This window comes from Eumetopias jubatus, unplaced genomic scaffold (assembly GCF_037043125.1).
Source record: "Eumetopias jubatus isolate StellerSeaLion01/CBP00866 unplaced genomic scaffold, mEumJub1_p1.0 scaffold_3, whole genome shotgun sequence".
NCBI classification, from domain to species: domain Eukaryota; kingdom Metazoa; phylum Chordata; class Mammalia; order Carnivora; family Otariidae; genus Eumetopias; species Eumetopias jubatus.
This window is the reverse complement of record NW_028274809.1, coordinates 127,585,431-127,611,732: the sequence shown is the minus strand read 5'-3', so window position 1 is coordinate 127,611,732 and position 26,302 is coordinate 127,585,431. Positions and strand designations below refer to the sequence as shown.

Below are 26,302 nucleotides of genomic sequence, written 5' to 3'. Positions count from 1 at the left end.
TTCCCTTTTTCAACCAACATCTTATCAATCCCTTTTTTGAAAAATCTTTTTTATTTTTCATATTTAGAGTCATATTCTATCCCTTCATAGTAGTTAACCTTATTTTTGGTATATATATAAGTTGTTCTCTCTTTAAAATTTTGGGGTACACTTTCTTCTAACAGACCAAAATATACCCTAAATCTCTAGTGTATGGCTTTGTTCTAGTCTCCAGCCTAAACATATTCTCACCTTTTTTTTCCAATATCTCTTGTCTTTTTTCTAACTTATCAATTCCTTTTATACAATATTTTCTAATTTTCATCTTTACAGTCATATTCCATTGCTTCATCGTATTTACCCTTATTTTTGTACATATATAAATTTTTTCTTTAAAATCTTGGGAGGCAGTTTCTTCTAACAAACCAAAATACACCCAAAATCTAGTCTGTGGCACTGATGTATTCACCAGCCTGATCATATTTGATCATATTCATTGTTTTTTAATTTTTCTTTTTCTTTTAATTTTTTCCCTCTTTCCTTTTCTTTTCCCCCGGTTTCAGGTCTCTTCTGATTTCTTTAGTGTATATTTTCCTGGGGCCATTGTTACCCTGTTAGCATTTTGTTCTCTCATTCATCTATTCTTCTCTGGACAAAATGACAAGACGGAAAAAATCACCTCAATAAAAAGAACAAGAGGAAGTACTAACTGCCAGGGACCTAATCAATATGGACATTAGTAAGATGTCGGACCTAGAGTTCAGAATGACAATTTTAAAGATACTAGCTGGGCTTGAAAAAAGCACAGAAGATAGTAGAGAGACCCCTTCTGGAGAAATAAAAGAACTAAAATCTAACAAAGTCGAAATCAAAAAGGCTATTAATGAGGTGCACTCAAAAATGGAGGCTCTAACTGCTACCATAAATGAGACAGAAGAGAGAATTAGTGATATACAAGACCAAATGATGGAAAATAAGGAAACAGAAAAAGAGAGATAAACAACTACTGGATCACGAGGGCAGAATTTGAAAGATAAGTGATACCATAAGACGAAACAATAATAGAATAATTGGGATCCTAAAAGAAGAAGAAAGAGAGAGGGGGGCAGAAGGTATATTGGAGCAAATTATACCAGAAAACTTCCCTAATTTGGGGAAGGAAAAGGCATCAAAATCCAGGAGGCACAGAGAACAACCCTCAAAATCAATAAAAATAGGTCAACACCCCGACATCTAATAGTAAAACTTACGAGTCTCAGGGACAAAGAGAAAATCCTGAAAGCAGCTCGGGAGAAGAGATCTGTAGCCTAAAATGGTAGAAACATTAGATTGGCAACAGACCTATCCACAGAGACCTGGCAGGCCAGAAAGGACTGGCATGATATATTCAGAGCACTAAATGAGAAAAATATGCAGCCAAGAATACTATATCCAGCTAGGCTGTCATTGAAAATAGAAGGAGAGATAAAAAGCTTCCAGGACAAACAAAAACTAAAGGCATTTGCAAACACAAAAGCAGCCGTACAAGAAACATTGAAAGGGGTCCTCTAAGAAAAGAGAGAGCCGAAAAGTAACATAGACCAGAAAGGAACACAGACAATATACAGTAACAGTCACCTTACAGGCAATACAATGGCGATAAATTTGTATCTTTCAATAGTTATCCTGAATGTAAATGGACTAAATGCCCGAATCAAAAGACACAGGCTATGAGAATGGACAAAAAAACAAGACCCATCAATATGCTGTCTGCAAGAGACTCATTTTAGACCCAAAGACACCCCCGGATTGAAGAAGATGGGGTGGGAAACCATTTACCATGCTAATGGACACCAAAAGAAAGCTGGGGTGACAATCCTTATATCAGACAAATTAGATTTTAAACCAAAGACTATAATCAGAGATGAGGAAGGACACTATAACCTACCTGAAGGGTCTATCCAACAAGAAGATCTAAGAATTGTATATATCTATGCCCCTAACATGGAAGCAGCCAATTATATAAGCCAATTAATGACAAAAGCAAAGAAACACATTGACAACAATACAATAATAGTGGGGGACTTTAACAACCCCCTCGCTGAAATGGACAGATCATCTAAGCAAAAGATCAACAGGAAATAAAGACTTCAAATGACACATTGGACCAAATGGACTTCACAGACATATTCAGAACATTCCATCCCAAAGCAACAGAATACACATTCTTCTCTAGTGCCCACGGAACATTCTCCAGCATAGATCACATCCTAGGTCACAAATCAGGTCTCAACCGGTACAAAAAGATTGGGATCATTCCCTGCATGTTTTCGGACCACAATGCTTTGAAACTAGAACTCAATCACAAGAGGAAAGTCAGAAAGAACTCAAATCCATGGAGGCTAAAGAGAATCCTACTAAAGAATGAATGGGTCAACCAGGAAATTAAAGAAGAATTAGAAAAATTCATGGAAACTAATGAAAATGAAAACACAACTGTTCAAAATCATTGGGATGCAGCAAAGGCAGTCCTAGGAAAGTATATAGCAATACAAGCCTTTCTCAAGAAACAAGAAAGGTCTCAAATACACAACCTAACTCTACACCTAAAGGAGCTGGAGAAAGAACAGAAAATAAAGCCTAACCACAGCAGGAGAAGAGAAATAATAAAGATCAGAACAGAAATCAATGAAATATAGAAACCAAAAGAACAGTAGAACAGATAAATGAAACTAGGAGCTGGCTCTTTGAAAGAATTAACAAGATTGATAAACCCCTGGCCAGACTTATCAAAAAGAAAAGAGAAAGGACCCAAATCGACAAAATCATGAATGAAAAAGAAGAGATCACAACACCAAAGGAATACAAACAATTTTAAGAACATATTATGAGCAATCATATGCCACCAAATTAGAAAATCTGGAAGAAATGGATGCATTCCTAGAGATGTATCAACTACCAAAACTGAACCAGGAGGAAATACAAATAGTCTGAACCTGAACAGACCTATAACCACTAAGGAAATTGAAGCAGTCATCAAAAATCTCCCAACAAACAAAAGCCCAGGGCCAGATGGCTTCCCAGGGGAATTCTACCAAACATTTCAAGAAGAATTAATACCTATTCTTCTGAAACTGTTCCAAAAACTAGAAATGGAAGGAAAATTTCCAAACTTGTTTTATGAGGCCACCATTACCTTGATCCCCAAACCAGACAAAGACCCCATCAAAAAGGAGAATTACAGACCAATATCCTTGATGAACAGGGATGCAAAAATTCTCACCAAAATACTAGTCAAGAGGATCCAACGGTACATTAAAAGGATTATTTACCACGACCAAGTGGAATATATCCCTGGGCTGCAAGGTTGGTTCAACATCGGTAAATCAATCAATGTGATAAAATACATTAATCAATGAAAGAACAAGAATCGTATGATCCTCTCAATAGATGCAGAAAAAGCATTTGACAAAGTACAGCATCCTTTCTTGATCAAGGGATCAAGTATAGGGGTAGAGGGTACATACCTCAATATCATAAAAGCCATCTATGAAAAACCCACAGCAAATATCATTCTCAATGGGGAAAAGCTGAGAGCTTTCCCCCTAAGGTCAGGAACATGGCAGGGATGTCCACTCTCACCACTGCTATTCAACATAGTATTAGAAGTCCTAGCCACAGCAAGCAGACAACAAAAAGAAATAAAAGGCATCCAAATGAGCAAGAAGAAGTCAAACTCTCACTCTTTGCAGATGATATGATACTTTATGTGGAACACCCAAAAGACTCCACCCCAAAACTGCTAGAACTCACAAAGGTTTTCAGTAAAGTGGCAGGATACAAAAAAATAAAGAACAAAGCAGAAATCAATGAAATAGAAACCAGAACAACAGTAGAACAGATCGACGAAACTAGGAGCTGAAATCAGAAATTAGTGGCATTCCTATACACCAACAACAAAACAGAAGAAAAAGAAATGAAGGAGTCCATCCCATTTACATTTGCACCCAAAACCATATGATATCTAGGAATAAATCCAACCAAAGAGGAAAAGAATCTGTACTCAGAAAACTATAAAATACTCATGAAAGAAACTGAGGAAGACACAAAGAAATGGAAAAACGTTCCATGCTCATGGATTAGAAGAACAAATATTGTGAAGATGTCAATGCTATCTAGAGCAATGTACACATTCAAGGCAATCCTTATCAAAATACCATCCACTTTTTTCAACGAAATAGAACAAATAATCCTAAAATTTATATGGAACCAGAAAAGACCCCGAATAGCCAGAGGAATGTTGTAAAAGAAAAGCAAAGCTGGTGGCATCACAATTCCAGACTTCAAGCTCTATTACAAACCTGTAACCATCAAGACAGTATGGTACTGCACAAAAACAGACACACAGATCAATGGAACAGAATAGAGAGCCCAGAGATGGACCCTCAACTCTCAACTCTATGGTCAACTAATCTTCGACAAAGCAGGAAAGAATGTCCAATGGAAAAAAGATAGTCTCTTCAACAAATGGTGTTGGGAAAATTGGACTGCCACATGAAGAAGAATGAAACAGGACCATTTCCTTACACCACACACAAAAATAGACTAAAACTAGTTCAAAGACCTAATTGTGAGAGAGGAGTCCATCAAAATCCTAGACTAGAACACAGACAGCAACCTCTTCGACCTCAGCCGCAGCAAATTCTTCCTAGAAACATTGCCAAAGGCAAGGGAAGCAAGGGCAAAAATGAACTATTGGGTCTTCATCAAGATAAAAAGCTTTTGCACAGCAAAAGAAACAGTCCACAAAACCAAAAGACAACCCACAGAATGGGAGAAGATATTTGCAAATGACATATCAGATAAAGGGCTAGTATCCAAAATCTATAAAGAACTTCTTAAACTCAACACCCAAAGAACAAATGATCCAATCAAGAAACGGGCAGAAGACATGAACAGACATTTTTCCAAAGAAGACATCCAAATGGCCAACAGACACATGAAAAAGTGCTCAGCATCGCTCAGCATCAGGGAAATCCAAATCAAAACCTCAATGAGATATCACCTCCCACCAGTCAGAATGGCTAAAATTAACAAGTCAGGAAATGACAGATGTTGATGAGGATGCAGAGAAAGGGGAACCCTCCTACACTGTTGGTGGGAATGCAAGCTGGTGCAGACACTCTGGAAAACAGTATGGAGATTCCTCAAAAAGTTGAAAATAGAGCTACCATACGACCCAGCAATTGCACTACTGGGTGTTTACCCCAAAGATACAAATGCAGAGATCCGAAGGGGTACGTGCACCCTGATGTTTATAGCAGCAATGTCCACAATGCCAAACTACGGAAAGAGCCAAGATGTCCATCCACAGATGAATGGATAAAGATGTGGTATATATATACAATGGAGTATTACGCAGCCGTCAAAAGGAAAGAAATCCTGCCATTTCAACGACGTGGATGGAACCGGAGGGTGTTATGCTGATCGAAATAAGTCAATCAGAGAAAGACATGTATCATGTGACCTCACTGATATGAGGAATTCTTAATCTCAGGAAACAAACTGAGGGTTGCTGGAGTGGTGGGGGTGGGAGGGATGGGGTGGCTGGGTGGTAGACATTGGGGAGGGTATGTGCTATGGTGAGCGCAGTGAATTGTGTAAGACTGTTGAATCACAGACCTGTACCTCTGAAACAAATAATACATTATATGTTAAAAAAAGGAAGAAGATAGTAGGAAGGGAAAAATGAAGGGGGGGAAATCGGAGGGGGAGATGAACCATGAGAGACTATGGACTCTGAGAAACAAACTGAGGGTTCTAGAGGGGAGGGGGTGTGGGAGGATGGGTTAGCCTGGTGATGGGTATTAAAGAGGGCACGTACTGCATGGAGCACTGGGTGTTATACGCAAACAATGAATCATGGAACACTACATCAAAAACTAATGATGTAATATATGGGTGATTAACAGAACATAAAAAAACTAATGATGTATGGTGACTAACATAATAAAATAAAGAATTCATAGGAATATATAACATGATATTTATACAAATATCAACAGTAGCTAACACATATTCGAGCCCTTACTACATATTAGGTAATGTGCTCACAGGTTACATACATTATGACAAGGTCAAACATCTGGTAAGTGCTACAGGTAAGAAAGCTAAGTTTTAATATAAACATTTCTTTATGAAATGCCAGTTAAATACTTTAGTAAAGGATAACAATTTAGCTAGGGCATTTTCTGGAAAAATATGAAAGAAAAAAATGTATTTATCTTGAATAATGAAACAGTAAAATAAAATACTTATGGTTTTCAAGGTTTATGAGAATATTTACAGGTTTTTCAAAACCTCTATCACTCTATGACCTTGCTCCTACCAAGACTCCTTAGCATCAATGTATAAAGAGCTATTACAAATGGGAATGTATGTCTCATAAGGAAATAGCATAAAGACAAAGAGAGAGAGAGAACAAATGGATTAAATTGCTTTTTACTGGTTAATGACAATTTTATTTGGTACTTAACTTCACCCTAACTTTCCTTCCTTATACTCTTCAAACCACTGTTATCTAAACTTATCTGATGAAAAAAAAAATCATCTAAACAATTTGTTAAAAACCTATTCCTAACATGAAAACTATAATTCTAAGAATCTGTATTTATAACAAGCTCTCTCTGAAATTCAAAAAATTTGGCACATTTGGCAAACTCTCCTGGGTATCATCTCAAATCCAATAAATCAGAATTTCTGGAGGAGAGACAACTGAAGTTGTATGAACATAACTGGGATTTGTATCAAAGAAAAAAGAATCTCCAATCTAATTTATAAATTTACCTAGAATCATTGCTTTTTAAGCTATTTTCCAAGTTTATATTAATGAATGATTGTTACACTGATATTCTTTAATAAAAATAGTTATTACTATTGCTTAAACATAAAGCAAACAATTTTATTAGACTCAGGTAAAATTTTTGAATGTATATTTGAAAACCCCATCCTAACTCATATTTTCTTCAATATGTGGCAAAACATACATGGGATCATAAGCAGACAAGAAAACAAGCAAAAAGGAAAGAAAAAGAAATGACATTCCCTCTGCCATATGTGGGTGCATCATCTCTATTATGGTTGTTCCTGTGGATAAATATTCCTGTGGATAAAAGGCAGAGTGTGCCCTAAAGAAGGTGGACAATCTCACAGTCATATATCCAAAAAAGACCTTTGAACCTGGAAGGGGTAACTGGCCTTAAACATGTGGAAATAGGAACTCTTATATTTCTGTCCTTTGTTTTTTTCAGTTCTGGACTTTCAAATGGTTAGTTACTCTAACACAAAGATGGAGTCCAATATAATATATATATAATATATAATGGAATATCTCTCTAGAAAACCCCAGGTGATAGTGAGTGAATTATAAATCTAATTATATAGTTGCACATTTCTCTGCATTTTCTCTTGTTATTTTTTATGTTTAGAGCAGACTTTTAAAAACACATTTCAACCTGGTCTCTTGAATATCCATATTCTACTGGATATTAAGCAAAGGTATATTTAATGGGCCAAAACATTAACTGTAGAGCAACATCCTCTCCTTGAAGCCAGCATTATTGAAGAAGCAGAGACCTGTGTAACCTTCAATCTCAGGAAACAAGATTCAGGACTACTAGGATTAGCTAAAACTCCCTCAACAGAAGTCTCTGTGTATTACCAAATCTGGAGGTTTAACACCTGACCTTCTGAAAGAGCTAATTATCTATAAATCCATAGTGTATGAGATGCACACTGTACAAACCACTGTGAACTCTGAATCTCCAGTCTAAAAACTGGTTCTATTATCTAAGCCAAATGAGGTTAAAGGAAGAAGAGGGAAGGAGAAGAAGGAAAGGAGGAGGAGGGAAAAGGGAAGAAGGGGAAAAATTAGAGGAGGGTAAAAAGGATGAACAAAAGAGGAGTTAGAGGTAAAGGAGAGACAGGAGAATATTGAGGAGGAGAAAATGAAAGGAAGAGGAAGAACAAGATAGAACTGTAATTAAAGCAAAATTCCTGCAAATGTTCTTCAAACATAATTCCTCAGAACTATAATTAAAGTAACATAAAGTTCATATACAAGTTTGCCTTTGAATAAACTCTGAATAATGTAATTGTTAAAATTCTTTAATACTGTTTTCATGAACATGCTGAAAATTGAAAAGACACTGCATTATTTCTATGTAATATATAGCAAATTTATATATTACATAAATTATTATATATAATGACATATCAATTATGTATCATACATACCAAGATTTTAGGATCAGAATAAAGATATAAGGATGTGTCAGTAGTTAGGATTCTAAGTAACTGTATTTTCCATTAAACCTGTGTAAAACACTTTCTCAAAAAGCATAAAATCTCTCTTAATGCTCGTGGATAATGCTCTAATTCTCTACAAATGCAAAAATTAACTTAGTTTTGCAGTGTACATTACCATGCTAGAACAACAAGGCTGGTAAGCTTTTAATTTCAAAAGCATATCACATAGTAACAACCTACATTACTTGGTCTTTATTGTCCTTCTTCCTGTCCCATTGGCTTACTGCCCCTACAAGGAGCACTGACCACAACAAGGCCCAGGCCTTCTTTTTCACTTTATCAACAGTAACACCTCATTTATTTTACACCACTAGAAAATAAATTGCTCAATAAAAATTAGCTGTACAGATAAATACAACCTACTCCTTCAGGAAACAAAAGGGTTCTTTTTGGTTGTTAAAGCATATTTTATTCATTTATCCAACATATACTAATTAGCAGTCCACCAAGTTCAAAACTCTGTGGCAGGTTTATGAGGGAATACAAAACTGAATCCAACACACAGCTTAGTTTAAATAGTTACTAAATAATGCACATGTAAATGAGTAATAAAGATTTAAAAGAAACAATTGCTATAAGAAATACCAAAATAATATGCTATGAGAGAGAGTATATCGGACAGCAAGGAAAATCAAGGAAAGATTCCAGGGAAATGGTGTTATATGGAATGGAACCTAACAAAAAGGTAGAATTTGAAGACCTACAGCCATAAGTGAGAAGACATATAAATGTTTTCACACCAGAGATTGAACATTTGAAAAGGAAAAGATAAAAAGTGAAACATGTACAGTAGTTCAGTTTTGAAAGAATAAAGGGTATAAGCAAAAACCTGAAAATGAAATCCAAATCATGAAGGACTAGGCTAAAAGTGCTATTTTATTCTATAGTTAGTGAGAAGCAAATGACTGGTTTGAGCAGTGGAATAATATGATCAAGAATATAAATCAGATATTAGTATATAACATAGTTTGGGGAGGAAGAGACAAAGGATCCAAGATAAAGAGAGAACAATATGAAAAATTTAAGCAGTAAGTAAGGAATTTTTTTTAAAGAGATATATTACAGAGATACAAAGTACTGGAGTAGAAAATTGCACTGATATCATGATCAAAAAGAGGATGAAGAACAAAGCTGACTCAAGTCCCCACTATCATGAAGACGGTAGGCTGCTTAATCAAAACAGGGGACTTAAGAACATACTGAATATGGGACTAGAGACGTGAATTCAGTGTTACATATTCTGTAAAGATGAGGGGCCAGAAAGACATTTACATGGCAGTATCTTTGGTAGATGAGGATATAAGAATAGAACTTGGAGATAAGAATAAGAGTGGAAAGCTATCATGAAACTGAATAAAAATTCCTCAAAAAATAAGCTCCACAAAAGCAGGAATGTTATCTGTTTTGTTCACTGTCATATTTCTAGTGCCTACAATAGTGTCTGGAACTAAGAATGCCACAGAATAGATCCCAGAGAGCAAGCAAACAAGTCAGACAGACACGGCAAGAGGTCAAGAGCCTGATCTTTTTATGGGAATAGACATAAAAATAAAAAGGAGAAGAGAAAAGCATTATGTGTCATAAGAAAAATCAATAAAAGAGTATTACAGAAGTCATAATAGGTGAATTTTAGGATAGGGGGAATGGTGAATTGTGTCATTCTCAATAGAAATATTTACTTATACCTACCTTACGGGGTTGAAAATCGTATTTCACACAGTGCTGAAAACCTTTTCCTTTAGACTTCAGTGATGTGACTATTAGACAATTGCCAACGAAGTGAGCAGAGTAACCAACTCCTTTGCTAGTACGAAAACTGTAAAGAAAACTGAGAATCGTATAATATCCTCTGATACAAAGAACTATATATCTAAAAATTATTAAATAAATAATATAAAATACTATCATAAAAATAAAACTCATTTCTCCATAGAGTAGAAGGGGTATTACATGTACCAAATAAAGACTAAGCCATAAAAGGTTTAGAACAACTAAAGAAAGAACTTTAAATTGAGAAAACAGAAGACTACAGAACCTTCTGAAATTTCAATGTGAAATATCACAAATACATAAAAACAAAATAATGGCCAATGAAAGCCTAAGTAGATTTCATTTACCTTCAAGGACCCCTGAAATTAGCAAATACAGAAACCATTTACAAAGCCACTGTTTTCAAAAACAACTTACTCCCAATTCTATTTATATCTTTAAAAAATAGCTTAAAAATTACAAAACAAAGTCAGAGCCAAGTGTGATAAATGATATATGTAATCAAACGGAGTATATTTTTAGTCAAAAGAAGAAAAAAGATGTGTCTCTGAAATAGTTATTTTCTTTTAAGGAAGCACTCCTCCTAGTTGTGAATTTAAGCACAGTATTGTAAAAATTGTAAATGCTCGGCAAAATAATGGTATTATTAAAATAAATGTATGATCTGCCAAAACGACCATTCTGAAATTCAACCCATTTATGTTTGGAAGTTCAGATGTTTGTTTAGAACTCCCTCTCATTACTACACTTTTATAATCTTTTCTAATAGAGCTTACCAGCTATTAATATCTCACATTTTTCTGCACTCATATTGAGCCAGTCAATGTACAAAAACGCTTAATTATTCTCTCATTAAATCTGATGTGATAGGTACTACTGTTATCTTCGCTTTACAGCTGAAGACACTAAAACACAGGATCAGTAAGTAGTGAACGTAAGACTTAACCCCAGGCAGTCTTATTTCAAAGCATCGCAAGTATTAAATGAGGTAATACATGTAAACACTTACAATGCCTAGTATATAGTAAGGCAATCAATGCAAGTTTCATGTTCTCATTACTGTGCATTCTTGGTAAACTAAAATTACCAAGCTCTCGGTCCTTACAGGTCAACCTATCTGGGAATATCAACCCATTCTGTTAGTTATCTATGAAATAATTACTTTTATTATTTGATTGTATTTTCTTACATAGTAGTTATCACTAATATTTTTAAAGCATATCTTAATTATGCTCATAGAACAAAGGAAGTAAAAATGCAAAGTGATGAAATCTGGAAGGAATTTGTTTTTTTTCTCCCCTGGACTAGGGACTTGCATGTCCACTAATAATCCCCTAACTAGTCTATGTTGATGTGGACTGGACAGGGAAGGTTTGTAAATCTTGACTTTCAAACTGTAATTGGAAAAAAATATAGTGAGGCTGGTTGCCTAAAACCAATAGCAAAAAATGAATAAATAAAATAAACTGACATGTGTCTTTATAGTTTTAACATATATAAATATAAATATATATATATACACAAACACATACACATTCTATTCAATATGTTGCCTTGACACTGTGTTACATATTTATAAAACTGAAATACTTAAGACAAAAGTACTAAAATTAAATATATTACTTACCAATAAAGATAAGGTTTATCCTTATCCACATTAATGTTATTTAATGGATCCATACGAAACCAAGTATTTAGAGTAAAGCCATTCTGATAAGGCCACTTTGCAATAGGAGGCAATGCAATTGCCTACAAGGCAATGAAAAAAGAAAAGTATCAGCTAAAGAAAATGTGATAGTAACCAAGGTCAAATATAGCCTTACAGATCAAAAAACAATGAAGGTATAAATATCAGAAAATCATAGACTTATCCCCAGCCAATGGCCTTAGCACTTTCTGTATCACCAGTTTCAACATCCAGTCCACTAGACCCTAAATTAGAACTTAAAGATTGCATTAAACTAACAGAGGAATGAATTTGAGCCAAGCTGCCCTTCAAGTTTTCTAGACCTACTCTTCCACCAAGAAAGAGACAGTGTTATCTCCACTGTAGGTCTGAAAGAGCCCTAAATCACATACAGTTGCAAACACTAGTGAACAAAATTACAATGGAAAAAAAGTCTTATAAAAGAAAAATCTAACCTTGAGTGATAATGAAATAATATTAGTCTTTGGTCTTGCTACAACTGGTACCAAATACAAACCTGAGAGGCTCTAGAATAGCATTTTCCTCGGTTTCATTGTGGACTTCCAATAACTCCATGGATAAATAAGGATCTTTATATTATGGCCAATCTCTTCAACAAGATAGTTACCTTTACTGAAAGATATTCTCTTAAATTTAGTATACAACGGCTAGACTAAATGTTTTAGGGACCTAAAACTGCCCATTTCTAGATGGTACTCCTCAATCTTTGGCTCCTACTTCTATACCAACCAAAGCCTTCTATACAGTATACACTGTATCTCCAGGCTTTCTCTACTCTTTTCAGCTAATGCATACATCCTCCCTTAGTCCATGCACAAAAGCTAACTTTGTATAGTACTGCCACATATGTGAAACCCAAGCACATTTACATCCAAACCATTTGTGCCTGATCTCAACACTCATTTCCTAGATTCCTTACATATCCATCTGATCCCATGGTGTTAATGGCATATCCTTTGGGATATCTTTGTGATTTTGAATTTAAGCTGTTCTTACTCTTCTTCCCTATCACCTTCTAAAATATTCTGGTACCCACAACTGGATGTTCCTCACTGTGTCCAATGAGTCCATAGGACTCCAAAATCTATATCCTTCACTGTCCCCTAATCCAACGGACTCCAAAATCTATGCTCCTATTTAATGTGCAAAAGAAAGAATTCTGATGTTTAGATGGAATGCTTTCAGTAAACTATTTCAGTAAATTAGAAGAATTCACTATTTCCTAAATTAAGCGGATTCATGAAACATATGATTATCGTGAAAGGCAAATCTAAATAGTATATCCATAAAGGTCACAGATCACATAAAATGTTATACATTTGCCATTTACCTTTACATAACCCACTCTATAGAATTCTATTGCAAATTTCTCATATGAGGCAGCATAGCTCATAGAAAGGCATCTCCACAGTATAAAATATAATTCAGAAGGCCTACTATATATGGTTATTTCAGAGGGAAAGTAAGCAGTGTCATATTTTTAGTGATCCAAAGGTACTGCTACCAACAGTGGTCCAGACAGTATGTACCCTCTTGTTACTATCATGCTCATCTAGAGGTAAATTATCAAAAACACTGTAATGGTAAGGATTTTAAAATCAGCTCCTATATGAATTTTTCAGTAGTTCAACAGCAGAGATAACACACCTGGAAATAAGCCAATGCGTTACTAAAACAAAACAAAACAAAACACAGGACTTAAGGTCAGGCAAATTTTAGTTCAGGCTGTGACTCTGCTTTATGACCCTGAACAATGTTACACTGTTGAGGCTCTTTCCACAACTAATTTAACAGCAATAATATCATTTATCTTACATATAACTTCTATGACTCAAATGAAATAACAATTGTAAAAGTTCTACTTCCTTCTTTGCTTCCTCTCCTATATAGACTATACTGCTAATTAATACTACCCTTCATGAAAATGAGTGATAGGGGAAAACCAAGAAAGGAGGAGTAGATAGTGTAAGTCCATCAAAATCCCCTGAACGAAAACAATTCATACATATACCATTAACACCATCTAAGTAAAATTCTCTGTGTGTGTGCATGCACGTGTGTGTAAAATGCATTACATACTGATAAAAAATATTCACAGATTTCTGGTAAATGGATCAAATGTCTAAAAACAGGATGACTTGTAACCCTACTGAGGCAATTTAAACCATTTATTAAAACAGTTTTAACACTCTATTTTAGCTAATTTTGTTAATTCCACCAATAAGACAGTAACTTGTTTATATTTCTGTCAAAACACTTGGCTCTTCCTTCTCACCCCTTAAGTGATATCTACTAGATGTCAGATCAATAACAGTTTTATAAAATATATTAAAATATATGTATGTATGCAAATAGAACTATTACATAAATCTGAGAAAACCAGTATCTTCTTAGGGACAGTGACAGTGTTTTCTCTGCTAAGTACCACCATGTACATTTGATATATGTTCCACCCTAACAATCTGATATGTAAAATTATTAACTTTCATCTGGAAAGAGATTTTTTTAACTTTCCTATTTTTATTTCACAATTTTGTTACAATGGAAAATTATAACTTTAAAAAAAAGGTTAGTAACAAAATATTAGGGAAAAAATAAAATTAGGGGAATGGTTGACGAAATGAGAGACTACAAGGATGCTTATGCACTAATAATAACCTAAGAGCAAGAAATATTACATGATGTTTTATAAGTTATATAGTGCTTAAATATTAAATAGTATATTATTTCATTACAGGCTCACAGTAACACTCTTCCATGAGAAAGTACTAATATTTTACATGAAAGTAAGCCAAGAAACATTAAGGGACTAGTTCTCCACAGTAAGGAAGTAGAGGATTCAGAAATCAAAACCAGTTCTTATAGTCAAAAGTTATACATACTCTCTACAATGCCACAATGTTAGATAAAAATAATGAAATCAAGCAGACTGAGAAAGTTAGTTCTTTGAAAAGAACAACAAAATGGATAAACTTCTAGCTAGATTAATAAGGAAAAAAATCCAGTATCAAGAATGAAAGAGGTATCACTAAATATCGTACAGACATTAAAAGGCTAAGAAGGGGATATGATGATATATTCAACATATTGGATTATACAAACATATTCAACAACTTGGATTAACTGGACAAATTGCTTGGAAGACACAAACTACCAAAGCTCACTCAAAAGGAAATAGAAACCTCCTTATATCCATTAAAGAAATTAAGTTCATAGTTTAAAACCTTCCCACAAAGAAAACATCAGGCCCAAATAGCTACAAAGGTGAATTTTAACATACATTTAAGAATAAGTAATATCAATTCTACATAAACTCTTTAATATAAAGAATTAAATAGTTCCAAACTCATCGTATGAGGATTACTCTGTCACCAAAACCAGAAAAAGATATTAAAGAAAAAGAAAACTACACCCCCAAACATTCATAAAAATAATTACAAAATTTCTTAGCATTACGTTAGCAAATCAAATCCAGTGTTGGATGAAAAAGTTAAAACATAGCGACCAACTAGTTTTTATCCCAGGAACACAAAGGTTGGTTTAACACTGAAATATCAATCATTGTAATTTACCACATTAATAAAAATTAAAAAGAAAAACCGTATTTTCACTTCAATAAAATCAGAAAAAGCATTCGACAGAATTCAACAGTAATATCAACATGTTGATGATTAAAAAACCTCCTAGTACATAGGAACAGAAACAAAAGATATTTAAGACTTTATGCTAAAAACTGCAAAACACTGAAAAATCATAGAAAACTAAATAAAGGAAGAGATATACTTCGTTCATGAACTGGAAGACTCGATAATATTCTCTCCAAATTGTTCTATATATTTAACACAATACAATCTAAATCACAGTAAGCATTTTATAAAATTTGACAAGTTTATTCACGTATTGAAATGTTACCTAGAATAACCAAAATTATTTTAAAATGAAGAACAAAGTTGGAGTACTTATACAATCTGATTTCAAGAACTACTTACTATACAGCTACAAAAATAAAGACAATCTGACATTGGCATAAATATGAGCAGAAACAGAGGACAAAGGAACCAAACACAGAGTTCAGAAACAAATCCACACAAACACAGCCAGAGAGTTTTCAAGAAAGGTGCCAAGGTAATCCAAAATGTTAAAGGACTGTCTCTTTAACAAATGGTTATGAAACAATTCAATATTCATATGCAAAACAAACAAAACTTTAACCTCCAACCTTCCCTCATACCATATTTTAAAAATTCACATAAAGAGAATCATAGACCTAAATATAAGAGCTAAAACAAAAGAACTCTTAATAGAAAGCATAAGAAAAAAATGTTGTGACCTTGGTTTATATTGATTTCTTAGATTACAACAGCATATGCCATAAAAAAAGTTTAAATGAACTTTATTGAAATTAAAATCTGTTTGCTTTAAGAAATACGGTTAAGAAAGTAAAAGCCAGATTGCAAAAAAAAATTGATAATTATCCATCTGACAAATTAACTTATACTCCAAATACATAATGAACTCTTAAGATAATAAAACTAACTTTTTTAACTGAATAAAGATTTAAACACAAATATCACAAAAGATGTAAAAACAACCAATAAACACATGAAAAACTGCTCAATAGCATCAGTCATTAGGGCAATACAAAATTATAACTACAATGAGGTACCATTATATAACCACTTAAATGCCTCAAACTAAAAAGATGGACATTGTCCAGAATGCAGATCAACTGGGATTCTCATACACTGTTAAGGAGAATGCAAAATTTTCCACTATGGAAAGCAATCTGCCTGTTTCTCATGAAATGAAGTACACACTTAGCATAAAACCCAGCAATTACACTCATGTTTTTACTTACGAGATGAGAAAACATGCCCACAGAAGATCTGTGTTCAAATGATCACAACAGTTTTATTTACAATAGCCAAAAACTGAAAACTCAAATAGTGAGTTGGATAAACTAGTAAATGGATAAACTGTGGCACTTCCATAAAATGTAACACAACTCAGAATAAAAAGGAACAGAATAAACTACTGGTAAGCTACAACATGGGCAACCTCAAAAGCATTACCGTAAACAAAAAGATGAAACCAGAGAGGGAGACAAACCATAAGAGACTCTTAATCTCAGGAAACAAACTGAGGGTTGCTGGAGGGGAGGGGGGTCAGAGGGATGGGGTGGCTGGGTGATGGACACTGGGGAGGGTATGTGCTATAGTTGAGTACTGTGAATTGTGTAAGACTGATGAATCACAGACCTGTACCCCTGAAACAAATACTACATTATATGTTAATAAAAAATAAAAGACTTAAATAAATAAAAATCCAAAAAAAAAAAGCCAGCATTAAGGTAAGTGAAAGAAGGCTGACAGAAAAGATTACATACTGTATGATTTTATTTATATGAAATTCTAGAAAAGGCAAAATCATAAAAACACAAAATAAATCGGAGGTTGTAAGGGACAGGGGTTGGGGAGAGGGGACTCGTTTCAGAGACAAAAGGGAACTTTAGGAAGTGATGGAATTGTTCAAAATCATGACTGTGGTGGTAATTATGAACTTAAAACTCAGCAAATTGTACTTTTAAATGGGTGAATTTTATGTGAATTATACCTTAACAGAGCTGAATTAAAAATAAATAAAAATAAACACATGTATTTAAAACTTACCGCAGCACTACAACCAGGGAAATTGAAAAAAGTATCAGGACCATGTCTTTGTGGCATCTGATTAAGAACTGATAATAATTTTACTGCATGTCTTGGCTAAGGAAACAAGAAAAAGAAATGTCACTGTACAAATTTAGCAAAAATACCTAATCTATCATGTTAGACACTGGACTGTTTTCTAACCAGAGAGAAATTAATTTTACATCATTTACTAAACTCTTTAAGGAGAACAATTTCCATTACAAATTCAAGTTTATAGCTCTCTAGAGACAAACTGCTGAACATTAAGTATTAATGCACTAATACTGAATACTTTTCCCTCTACCACAGCTTACCCAGATTCCACTTTCTCCTCGAAGCATGCTGAACAAAAGCTTCAACTCCTTGACAGTGATGCTGTAGCTGGCAAGAACCCCCAACATATCAACTAGAAGATCTTCAAAGGAAAATAAAGTTATTCTGAACTCTAGTCATGAGCTGCCATCTGTCAAGGTAATACACTTTTTGAAAGAGCAAAAGTTATCAATTCTCATTTCTACATACATATTTATCTAAATTTCCTCATGAAGTCATTCTAATGAACAATTTTTAGGTCCTCAGATAGCCAAAAACATTTTATTCGAATTTTAGGATTTTTCCCCATCAGATTTACCATTACAATTAAGTTTCCTTAGCAAATATATAAAATAGATTCCCAGAATACACATACACACACACACATATACCTATTATATTCAGGGAAAGGAAAGCAAAAATATGCAAAGGTACAATGATTTAATGTTGTAAAGTGGTTATTTTCAAATAAAAAAGTGAGACTTGACCATATTTTATTTTAGAATTATCTATTCTTAATAAAAGATATTCTTGAAATATTCCTTGCCCCATTAACAATAATTATGAGCACTTACTCCTCCATTATTCCAAGTGGTTTACAGTTATTAAGTACACAAATCCTCATAACAAGCCTATGAAGTACTATTATTAGCCACTTCCTAAAATGAGGAAAGTGAGACATAAATAACCTAATCACCTTGCCCAAGAACACACTCTACTAAGTGGCAGGGTCAGGATTAAAACCTAGGCAGTATGGCTCCAGAGCCCTCTCTGTTACCTACTAGTCTCTAAATCAAAGTCTGACTTAAACATATTACCAGTGATATCCATTCTGTTCATGTGTTTATGTGCATATGAGAGACACACCAGCTCACCAGATAATAGGAAAATTATACATTTAATCTCTTGTCCTTGATTTCTTTCTCATCTAGATGTTATGAGTAGTACCTCTATCAATCGTTCTTTGTAAGAAATTACACATCTAAATATTTATACTTAATTTTCTCGATTTCTAAAGCACTTCCTAAGGATTAAAGATACTATGCAAATTATTACAATCAATACACATATACACTCTAAATAATTTATCATCAATTTAAAAATGAGAGTTAGGATAAGTTCAAATAATTAGTTACTGATGTATAATATATATTATCTAATATCACAAATTAATAACTGGAATTTGAGACTTTAAAATATTTATTATCTATTTCAAAACAGAAATTTAATATGGTTATTTTCATCAATAAATAATTAAATAATCTTACTTAACGCCCCAATAAGTAAGCAATCCCTATCATTAAATTGTGACTATTGATGTGCCATTTTTGAGATCTTTTAATGAAATAAAATGTTTCATCATTCAGTAAAAAAGCGTATAGTTACTACAAATAAGTCAGAAGATCTGTTTTTAAGAAAGAATTCTAGATAGAAATCAAGCACCTTAAAACCCTAAATTAATAGGAAGCAGTTTCAAGCAATTAGCTGCAATGGCAAATTCATAGATTTCTTAAACATTTACCTACAAATACTTTTCTAAAAAATTAAACTTCTTTTTCCAAACCTTTATCTCATCTTATATGTGTGTCATAAAAAGTAATCTATTAAATTTGTATTTAATTAGTTATTAAAATTTCATATTTATTATACATATAACATAACCAAGTAGCTCAGTTTGATTTTATTTTAACAGGTGTTTTTTTCTGGACAAAATTTTTAAAGAAGAAAGAATACTCAGACTATGAAATTCTCTTAACAATTTAGTATAGACGTTTAACTACCTTCTAGTAATACCTACACATTAGTAAATGAAAAGTACCTCTTTGAACTTAACATGCTATAAATATTCAGAGTGAAAACTTAGTGGTGTTTTTTGGTGCTTCATTAGTATGTCACCTAAATTTTACTTTCTCTACTGAAAAGTAAGGTAGAGGTATTTTTCTGATGTTTATTCAATGATAAAATAACAAAAAGGGAAAGTTTTATGTTACCAGTATTATTATTATTGAGAAGCAAAGATAAGAGAATTAAGAAGCTTTATATAATAGAAAACATGAACATAAGAACTTTTGCAGTACTAATCAAGCTTACTATCATCTTATATCTCAAAGCTCATGAATTATGTACCAGTAAACTACTATGTACGTGACTGTGGCTCATTTTCTAAAGTGCACTTTATAAAGTGGTAGCCACTTTATTTCAAAAAACAAACAAGCAAACAAAAAAACTTTAGGGACTAAACCCAGATATGAGGACTCAAAGATCACATGATGTTCTATACAACATGTAAGCACCAAACATATAAGCTTATGCAAATAAATTCCTGTTAAACAATGCTAGAATTTACAGAATGGTTTACAGATGGTACATATCATCATTAAAAGGATGTTTTAAATATGAATTTCATTTTTCATCAAGTTAATCATTAGTAACCAATATAGAGAATGCTAAATCACCCTAGAGATAGATGCCACCTTGAAAGCAATTAGAAATGATTTTAATATACTGTTAGAAAAAAATGTTTAAATATTGTTTAAAAGACATTCATCTTTAACTTATTCTTCACTCCATTATTTCTTAATGTTTTGTTCTACTAATATTAAAATTAATTATGCATAAATCAAAATATGATAGAGGATTCTCTGGTGTCCAGACTACTTGTAAGGATCAGGTATGATACTGTGAGGAGTCATATTAGCACTTTTTTTTAAATTATGAAAACCCTCTTATATCAGAAGTGACGTATGCTGAAGATTCATGGCTTAAAAGAATCAACATTTTAAACTCTAAACTTATTTTCTGGGAATAATGTTGCTCTGGGACCATCTTTCAAAACATTCTACTGAAGTGCATCTAACAACAAAGGAGAACGAACTTGCGGGGAGATAAAGGATTGGCAATGAATAATCACAGATTTCAAAGTTATTTGAAGTAACATATAACAAGCACAAAAGTTAGTATTTTTATCTTGAAATTCCATGCAAACTTTATGTTCTATTCTAGATCTGTATATTTTAATACAAAAGTTTCTCTAAAAAATATCAAAGTAAAATGAACACTTCCTAAAAATTCAACATGCTTATCCTAAGGATATTAGTTCCTCCTGTCATAGTTCCATATATGCCAAACTGAAAATCATGGAGCTCGAAGAAGTTGGTAAAGTGCTAATTACACAGACTTGTAATACATATTGTAAAATTTTAATTATGTAAAGTCTAACTAAGTACTATGTAAAAAGGTATGTTTATTTTTCTGATAGATTTTGTGGTTATTTATTCCATGTAATTGAGATTTTCTAAAACCTGGAAAAGCAAAATCAGTAATTATGTTTGTCTAGTAAAGAAGAAGTTGTCTTCCATTCTTCAAGTTTTCCCTTAATATACAGGGCAAATTTTCCATACATTTCTACCATCTATTTTATTTTTATGTTTATTTATTTATTTTTTTAGTATGTTATGTTAATCACCATACATTACATCATTAAGTTTTTGATGTAGTGTTCCATGATCCATTGTTTGCGTATAACAGCCAGTGCTCCATGCAGTACGTGCCCTCTTTAATACCCATCACCAGGCTATTTTAAATCAAGTTAGCTCCAACAAATTTATATTACCAATAGAATATAAAGAAAAGTACATATATCTTTATAAACATTTAACGTATATTATCCTGTCAGATAACCTCATACCTGCTATCATGTCATCTACAGCACTCATTTTCAGCAATACTTGTTCAATTAGCCCAACTTCTGTGCTAGTCTGTAAATTCCGAACACTTTTTCGTAAAATGGCTGTAAACATGCTCCATATTTCTGCTTGACATGTTACATCACAGTGCTCCAAAAGCTCTGTCATGCATGTTATACTCTCAGCATCCTGGATAATAAAGTTCATCTCCAAGTCAAATTCTCCGCCAACCAGCTGAAAATAAACAAAAAGAAACAATAACTAATGATAACATGAGAGATTATTTATAACAATAAAATAAAAATAATAAAATAATTCAAATAGCAGGACAGCATAGCTACTCTAAAAAATTTCAAGTCTTCTAGTCTAAAACTACCTTTGAGAAAAATTTGAAAGCTACAGATTAAGGGTGCTGTAAGAATGAAAACTAGCAAAGTCTAGTTTTTTAAAAATGGAAAAAGTAATTTCAAATCAAATAGAGCAAAATGGTGCACGGGACTACTGGTAGGATTCAGGACAAATTATTATAAAAAAGAATTTGGCTCCAAAAACTTATAATCATTAGAAAATGCAGAATTCGCTAAGGATAAATATTAAGACATGAAGTTCATTTTCTTTTGTGATATTACTAGACTGACAAATGAGATGTAACAGAAAAGAAACAAAGGGCCTAATCTCCATGTACAGAAGATAAAGAAATATGAAACTGATACTAGCAAACTTATAGTAAAAGTTGAAATGATAGAATCAATGTTAAAAAATGTTTAAGAGAAATATAGCTAGTATCTTATAATACTTTACTTTAAAAAATGTGAATTGATATACAAAGATGATTTAATAGCAATGTATTTGACTTATGGCATTGTCAAGTGAGTCAAAAGTATTACTGTCCTCTGTATCTAAGAGTTTGGTTTTGTTTGTTCATTTGTTTTTTTGTTTTGTTTTGTTTGAGTATTTCACATCTGTCTTTAGTTGCCAGAGAGGAGGTGGGCAGGGAGATGGGCAAAATACATAAAGGGGATTGAGAGGTACAAACTTCTAGTTATAAGATAAGTAAGTCATGGAAATGAATAGTACAATAGTCAATAGCCAATAATATTATCATAATGTTGCATGGTTACAACAGATGGCGACAACATGTGTGGTGAGCACTGAGTAATGCACAGAACTGTCGAATCACTATGTTGAACACCTGCAATTAATATAACACTGTATGTCAATTCTACTTCAATAAATTTAAATATAAACTTAAAAAGTATTACTGTCCCTCCCAAATGCTACTTTAAGTACAATGATAGACAAATACATAGAATAAAAGATATAATGATATTCTTATTCTCTATTGATCAAATCACATATGATGTATTAATTACATTGTTATAAGTACCATTCTTAAAGAAGAACATTGAAAAACTAGATATTTTTCTGGTCTAAAGAATAGAAAATTTAGGAAGAAAATAATAGCCATATACAAAATACGTGATAAATTTGAAGTCATACAAGCATTATTCATTCATTCAATAAATATTTTATTTATGAAAGACTAGAAATTACTGTTCTAGGAACTAGGGATATATCTGTGGACAAGAAAAAGCCCATGCACTAATAACGTTAAGTTCCGGAAATAAAGATGTGCGTGTGTGTGTGTGTGTGTATTCCCTAACTTATCCCTCCAAAAGTTGAAATTGGTTCATAAGTTACAGAAAGCATAAAAGAAGATATAAACTGTAAGTTGTAGGAAACAGAACACCACAACGACCACTGGTGCATATTCGCTCAGACTCCAAGATCTCTGAGAAAACTCGAGATTGCAGGGTTAAAAATAACCCGAAAGGATCAGAGTGAAATGCCCTTGGAACGTGTGTGGTCAGTTCTAAAGTACACAGCAGAAGATGTCTTGTAGATAGGAAGCCAGCTGTAAACAGCACACTGGGCACTCCCCTCTTCGTTCCCTTGTCCTGGAAACAGCACACTGTGCACTCCCCTCTTTGTTCCTTTATTCTGTTTTAAAGATTCTTATGTGCTTGACTAATCCTGTATACATGGAGGAATGTGCCTTACTACGCCCCTGCTGTAAATCATTACAGATCTATATTGCTGTAGAAGGTATAAAAGAGTATGGAAAATAAACCTCGGTGCCTCAGGCTGTTAGCTCGGGGTCCCCTGTGCCTCGCTATACTGTCATCTCTTTTTCTCAGTTCCTTCGCCGCCCCAGGTCCCCGACTCTGAGGTCGACAGTAAGTAGTTAGGAAAATGGAAATAAAGGAAAAAGAAGATTAGGGCGCCTGGGTGGCTCAGTTGGTTAAGCGACTGCCTTCGGCTCAGGTCATGATCCTGGAGTCCCGGGATCGAGTCCCACATCGGGCTCCCTGCTCGGCAGGGAGTCTGCCTCTCCCTCTGACCCTCTTCCCTCTCGTGCTCTCTATCGCTCTCATTCTCTCTCTCTCAAATAAATAAATAAATCTTTAAAAAAAAAAAAAAAGAAAAAGAAGATTAGGGGCAGACAGGTACCAGAAATTAGGTCCAAGAAGTAGAATTTTTTATTAAAGAAAAATGTTCATTAATAAGGGTAGATAACCAGATGCTTTGGAGAAATATGATTAATATTAATAATAATAATAATACCATCAGGTAAACTTATATGCCATTTAGTACTATTCTAAGGGCTTTTCATATATTAAATAATTTAATTCTCAAGCAACAACTTATGAGAAAGGACCTATTATTTTCATTTTACAGATAAGGAAGAACTGGCACAGAAAATTTAACTTGGAAAAGATCGCAAAACTAGTAGATAGAGGATCCAGGATCAAAACCCAGTAAGTCTGTCTTCACACAAGTCCATACAAGCAATAAAATCTCATTTAAGAATATTTTTAAAGTCTTTTGAAATATAAGAATTAAAAAAAATACTCTCGAATTTTAAAATTATATTCTGTATTTTTTTAACAGCTCCAAAACTCAACTTATGAGAAACCAGCCCTCATCCTAACTTCTGACCTTTTTTTTTTTTTTTACATTGACCTAGATATTCTCGGGTTAAAGCCTGGTTTTACTTCTATGTATGATACAACTTCAACTCCTCCTACTATCTCTGTCTTATTAACAAAAATAGCTACTAGAATGGTTAAGAGATTTCAGACTTCCTGGATTCAGATTTTAGCTGTACCACTCGCTGTGTGACCTTAATGACTCTACTTCTCTAAGTCTCAGTTACTTCATCTAAATATGGGAATAAAATTTCCTATCTAACAGTGGTGTAGTTACAAGGATAAATAAAGTAATCAGGTTTAGGCACTTAGGAACAAAGCCATATAGCTAGTATTCAGTTAAGGTTAGCTATTACCAGTTCTCTTATGACCTGAGCTAAAAAAAAAAAAAATGTAGTCATCTGATCACATCTGTCTGAAGTACTACGAAACAGCTAGCTTGAGCCTTATGTTTCCAGCAAATGTTAAACTATGTGGATCGTGTACTCTCTTAGATATTAATTGTAGATCTATGAGAACCAACTCAAACATCTTTTTACCTTAGCATAGTCTTATCAAAGAACTGCTTACTTTTCCACTATTAAATGTCCAATTGACTTGGGTCACTACTATGAACTGTGTAGGCCAGTGGTTAGTAACTCAGAAGAGGTGCTGTGCTCTAAAAGGGAACTATATAGAAGGGAAACAAACAAACAAACCAACAAAAAACACGTTTGAAAATCAATGATGTGGACACCTCCTGACTGAACTAATAGAAGTAGATACTAAGGTTTAAGTCTATGAGCCTCTGAATAAATGTGTGTAAGAGTTAGTACATACTAAAATGGGAGAACACTGAAAAATTTTTTAGACTAATCTCTTTAATGAATTGTAAGTGCTTCCGTAGAGTCTGGCATAACCAACAACCATTATGTAATGTGTAAATAACAGAGATGGGCTCAGTGGGAAGGAAAAAAAAATAGTCTGCTTTTAAAGGAATCAACAATTAATATGTGTAATTCTAACAATCAGGCTCTGTTATGGGAAGCTTACAGTTCCATCTTTCACAGTTAAAAAACAATGCTCCTTTCTATATATCATTTAATTACAAAAGAGTACAATTTGGATCTCTGACTTCTTTGCCAGAAGCTGTAAAAATATTTATTGTAGATGTTGTAAAGTGGGCCTGTATTTTCAGATGGTCTTTCTAAACTTTACTATAATTTTTAATACTTTAGTGTTAATAAGGCTAAATGCTTACAAAACTATCATTCCAAGATTAGAGAAATATTTATTCCCTACTTACAAATGAATGGTTCAGTATTTACCAATAAAGCATGTAAGAAAAAATAGAAACAATTGGCTTTCATTTTTTGAACTATTCTCTAACAATCCTATGAGGAAAATGCATAATTGTCCTCCTAAAAGTGAAAATAAATGAGGTTAAATAACATGGACAAGGTCACATATGAGTAATCCAGGATGCTAACCTACATTGAAAAATGAACCTAAATACCTTCCTACTAAGTCAGAAGTATAAACTTAAGAAAAAAATAGAAACAAGATGTATCATAGGTCTACAAAGAAATCAGTGTTTTATGAACTGTGTGTGGGATAAAAGAAGAGCAAATAATTTCTATGGGTAAGAAATAAAACATCCAGAGGCAGTAAATAAAAATTTTTAAAAACAACCAATTTATTTAAGGTTATTTCAGCAAGAAAGTAGAAGACTTTGAAGGCTCAATTACAGGAAAATTAGTAATAAACACTAAAAAAGAAAACTTACAGGGAAACCTTTTAAAAAGCAAAGAAAATGACACAACAAAGCTGAAAAAACTAAAC

The 26,302-nt window shown here is 33.3% G+C and overlaps 1 protein-coding gene across 7 annotated transcripts in view; it reads right to left on the bottom strand.

Annotated features, from left to right (window-relative positions):
- NBEA (neurobeachin) overlaps nucleotides 1–26,302 on the bottom strand; it is a 685,632-nt gene that overhangs the window by 574,170 nt on the left and 85,160 nt on the right. For 6 of the 7 annotated variants that reach the window (XM_088021804.1, XM_088021803.1, XM_028107230.2 and 3 more), the window contains exons 2-6: nucleotides 21,494–21,725; nucleotides 17,808–17,908; nucleotides 17,473–17,568; nucleotides 11,723–11,844; nucleotides 10,015–10,141 (exon numbers count right to left, since the gene is read on the bottom strand). In XM_088021804.1, the coding sequence (XP_087877930.1) occupies nucleotides 10,015–10,141; nucleotides 11,723–11,844; nucleotides 17,473–17,568; nucleotides 17,808–17,908; nucleotides 21,494–21,725 (678 nt within the window). Of the gene's footprint in view, nucleotides 1–10,014; nucleotides 10,154–11,722; nucleotides 11,845–17,472; nucleotides 17,569–17,807; nucleotides 17,909–21,493; nucleotides 21,726–26,302 lie in introns of all 7 variants that reach the window. The other variant, XM_088021800.1, reaches the window with a different exon arrangement.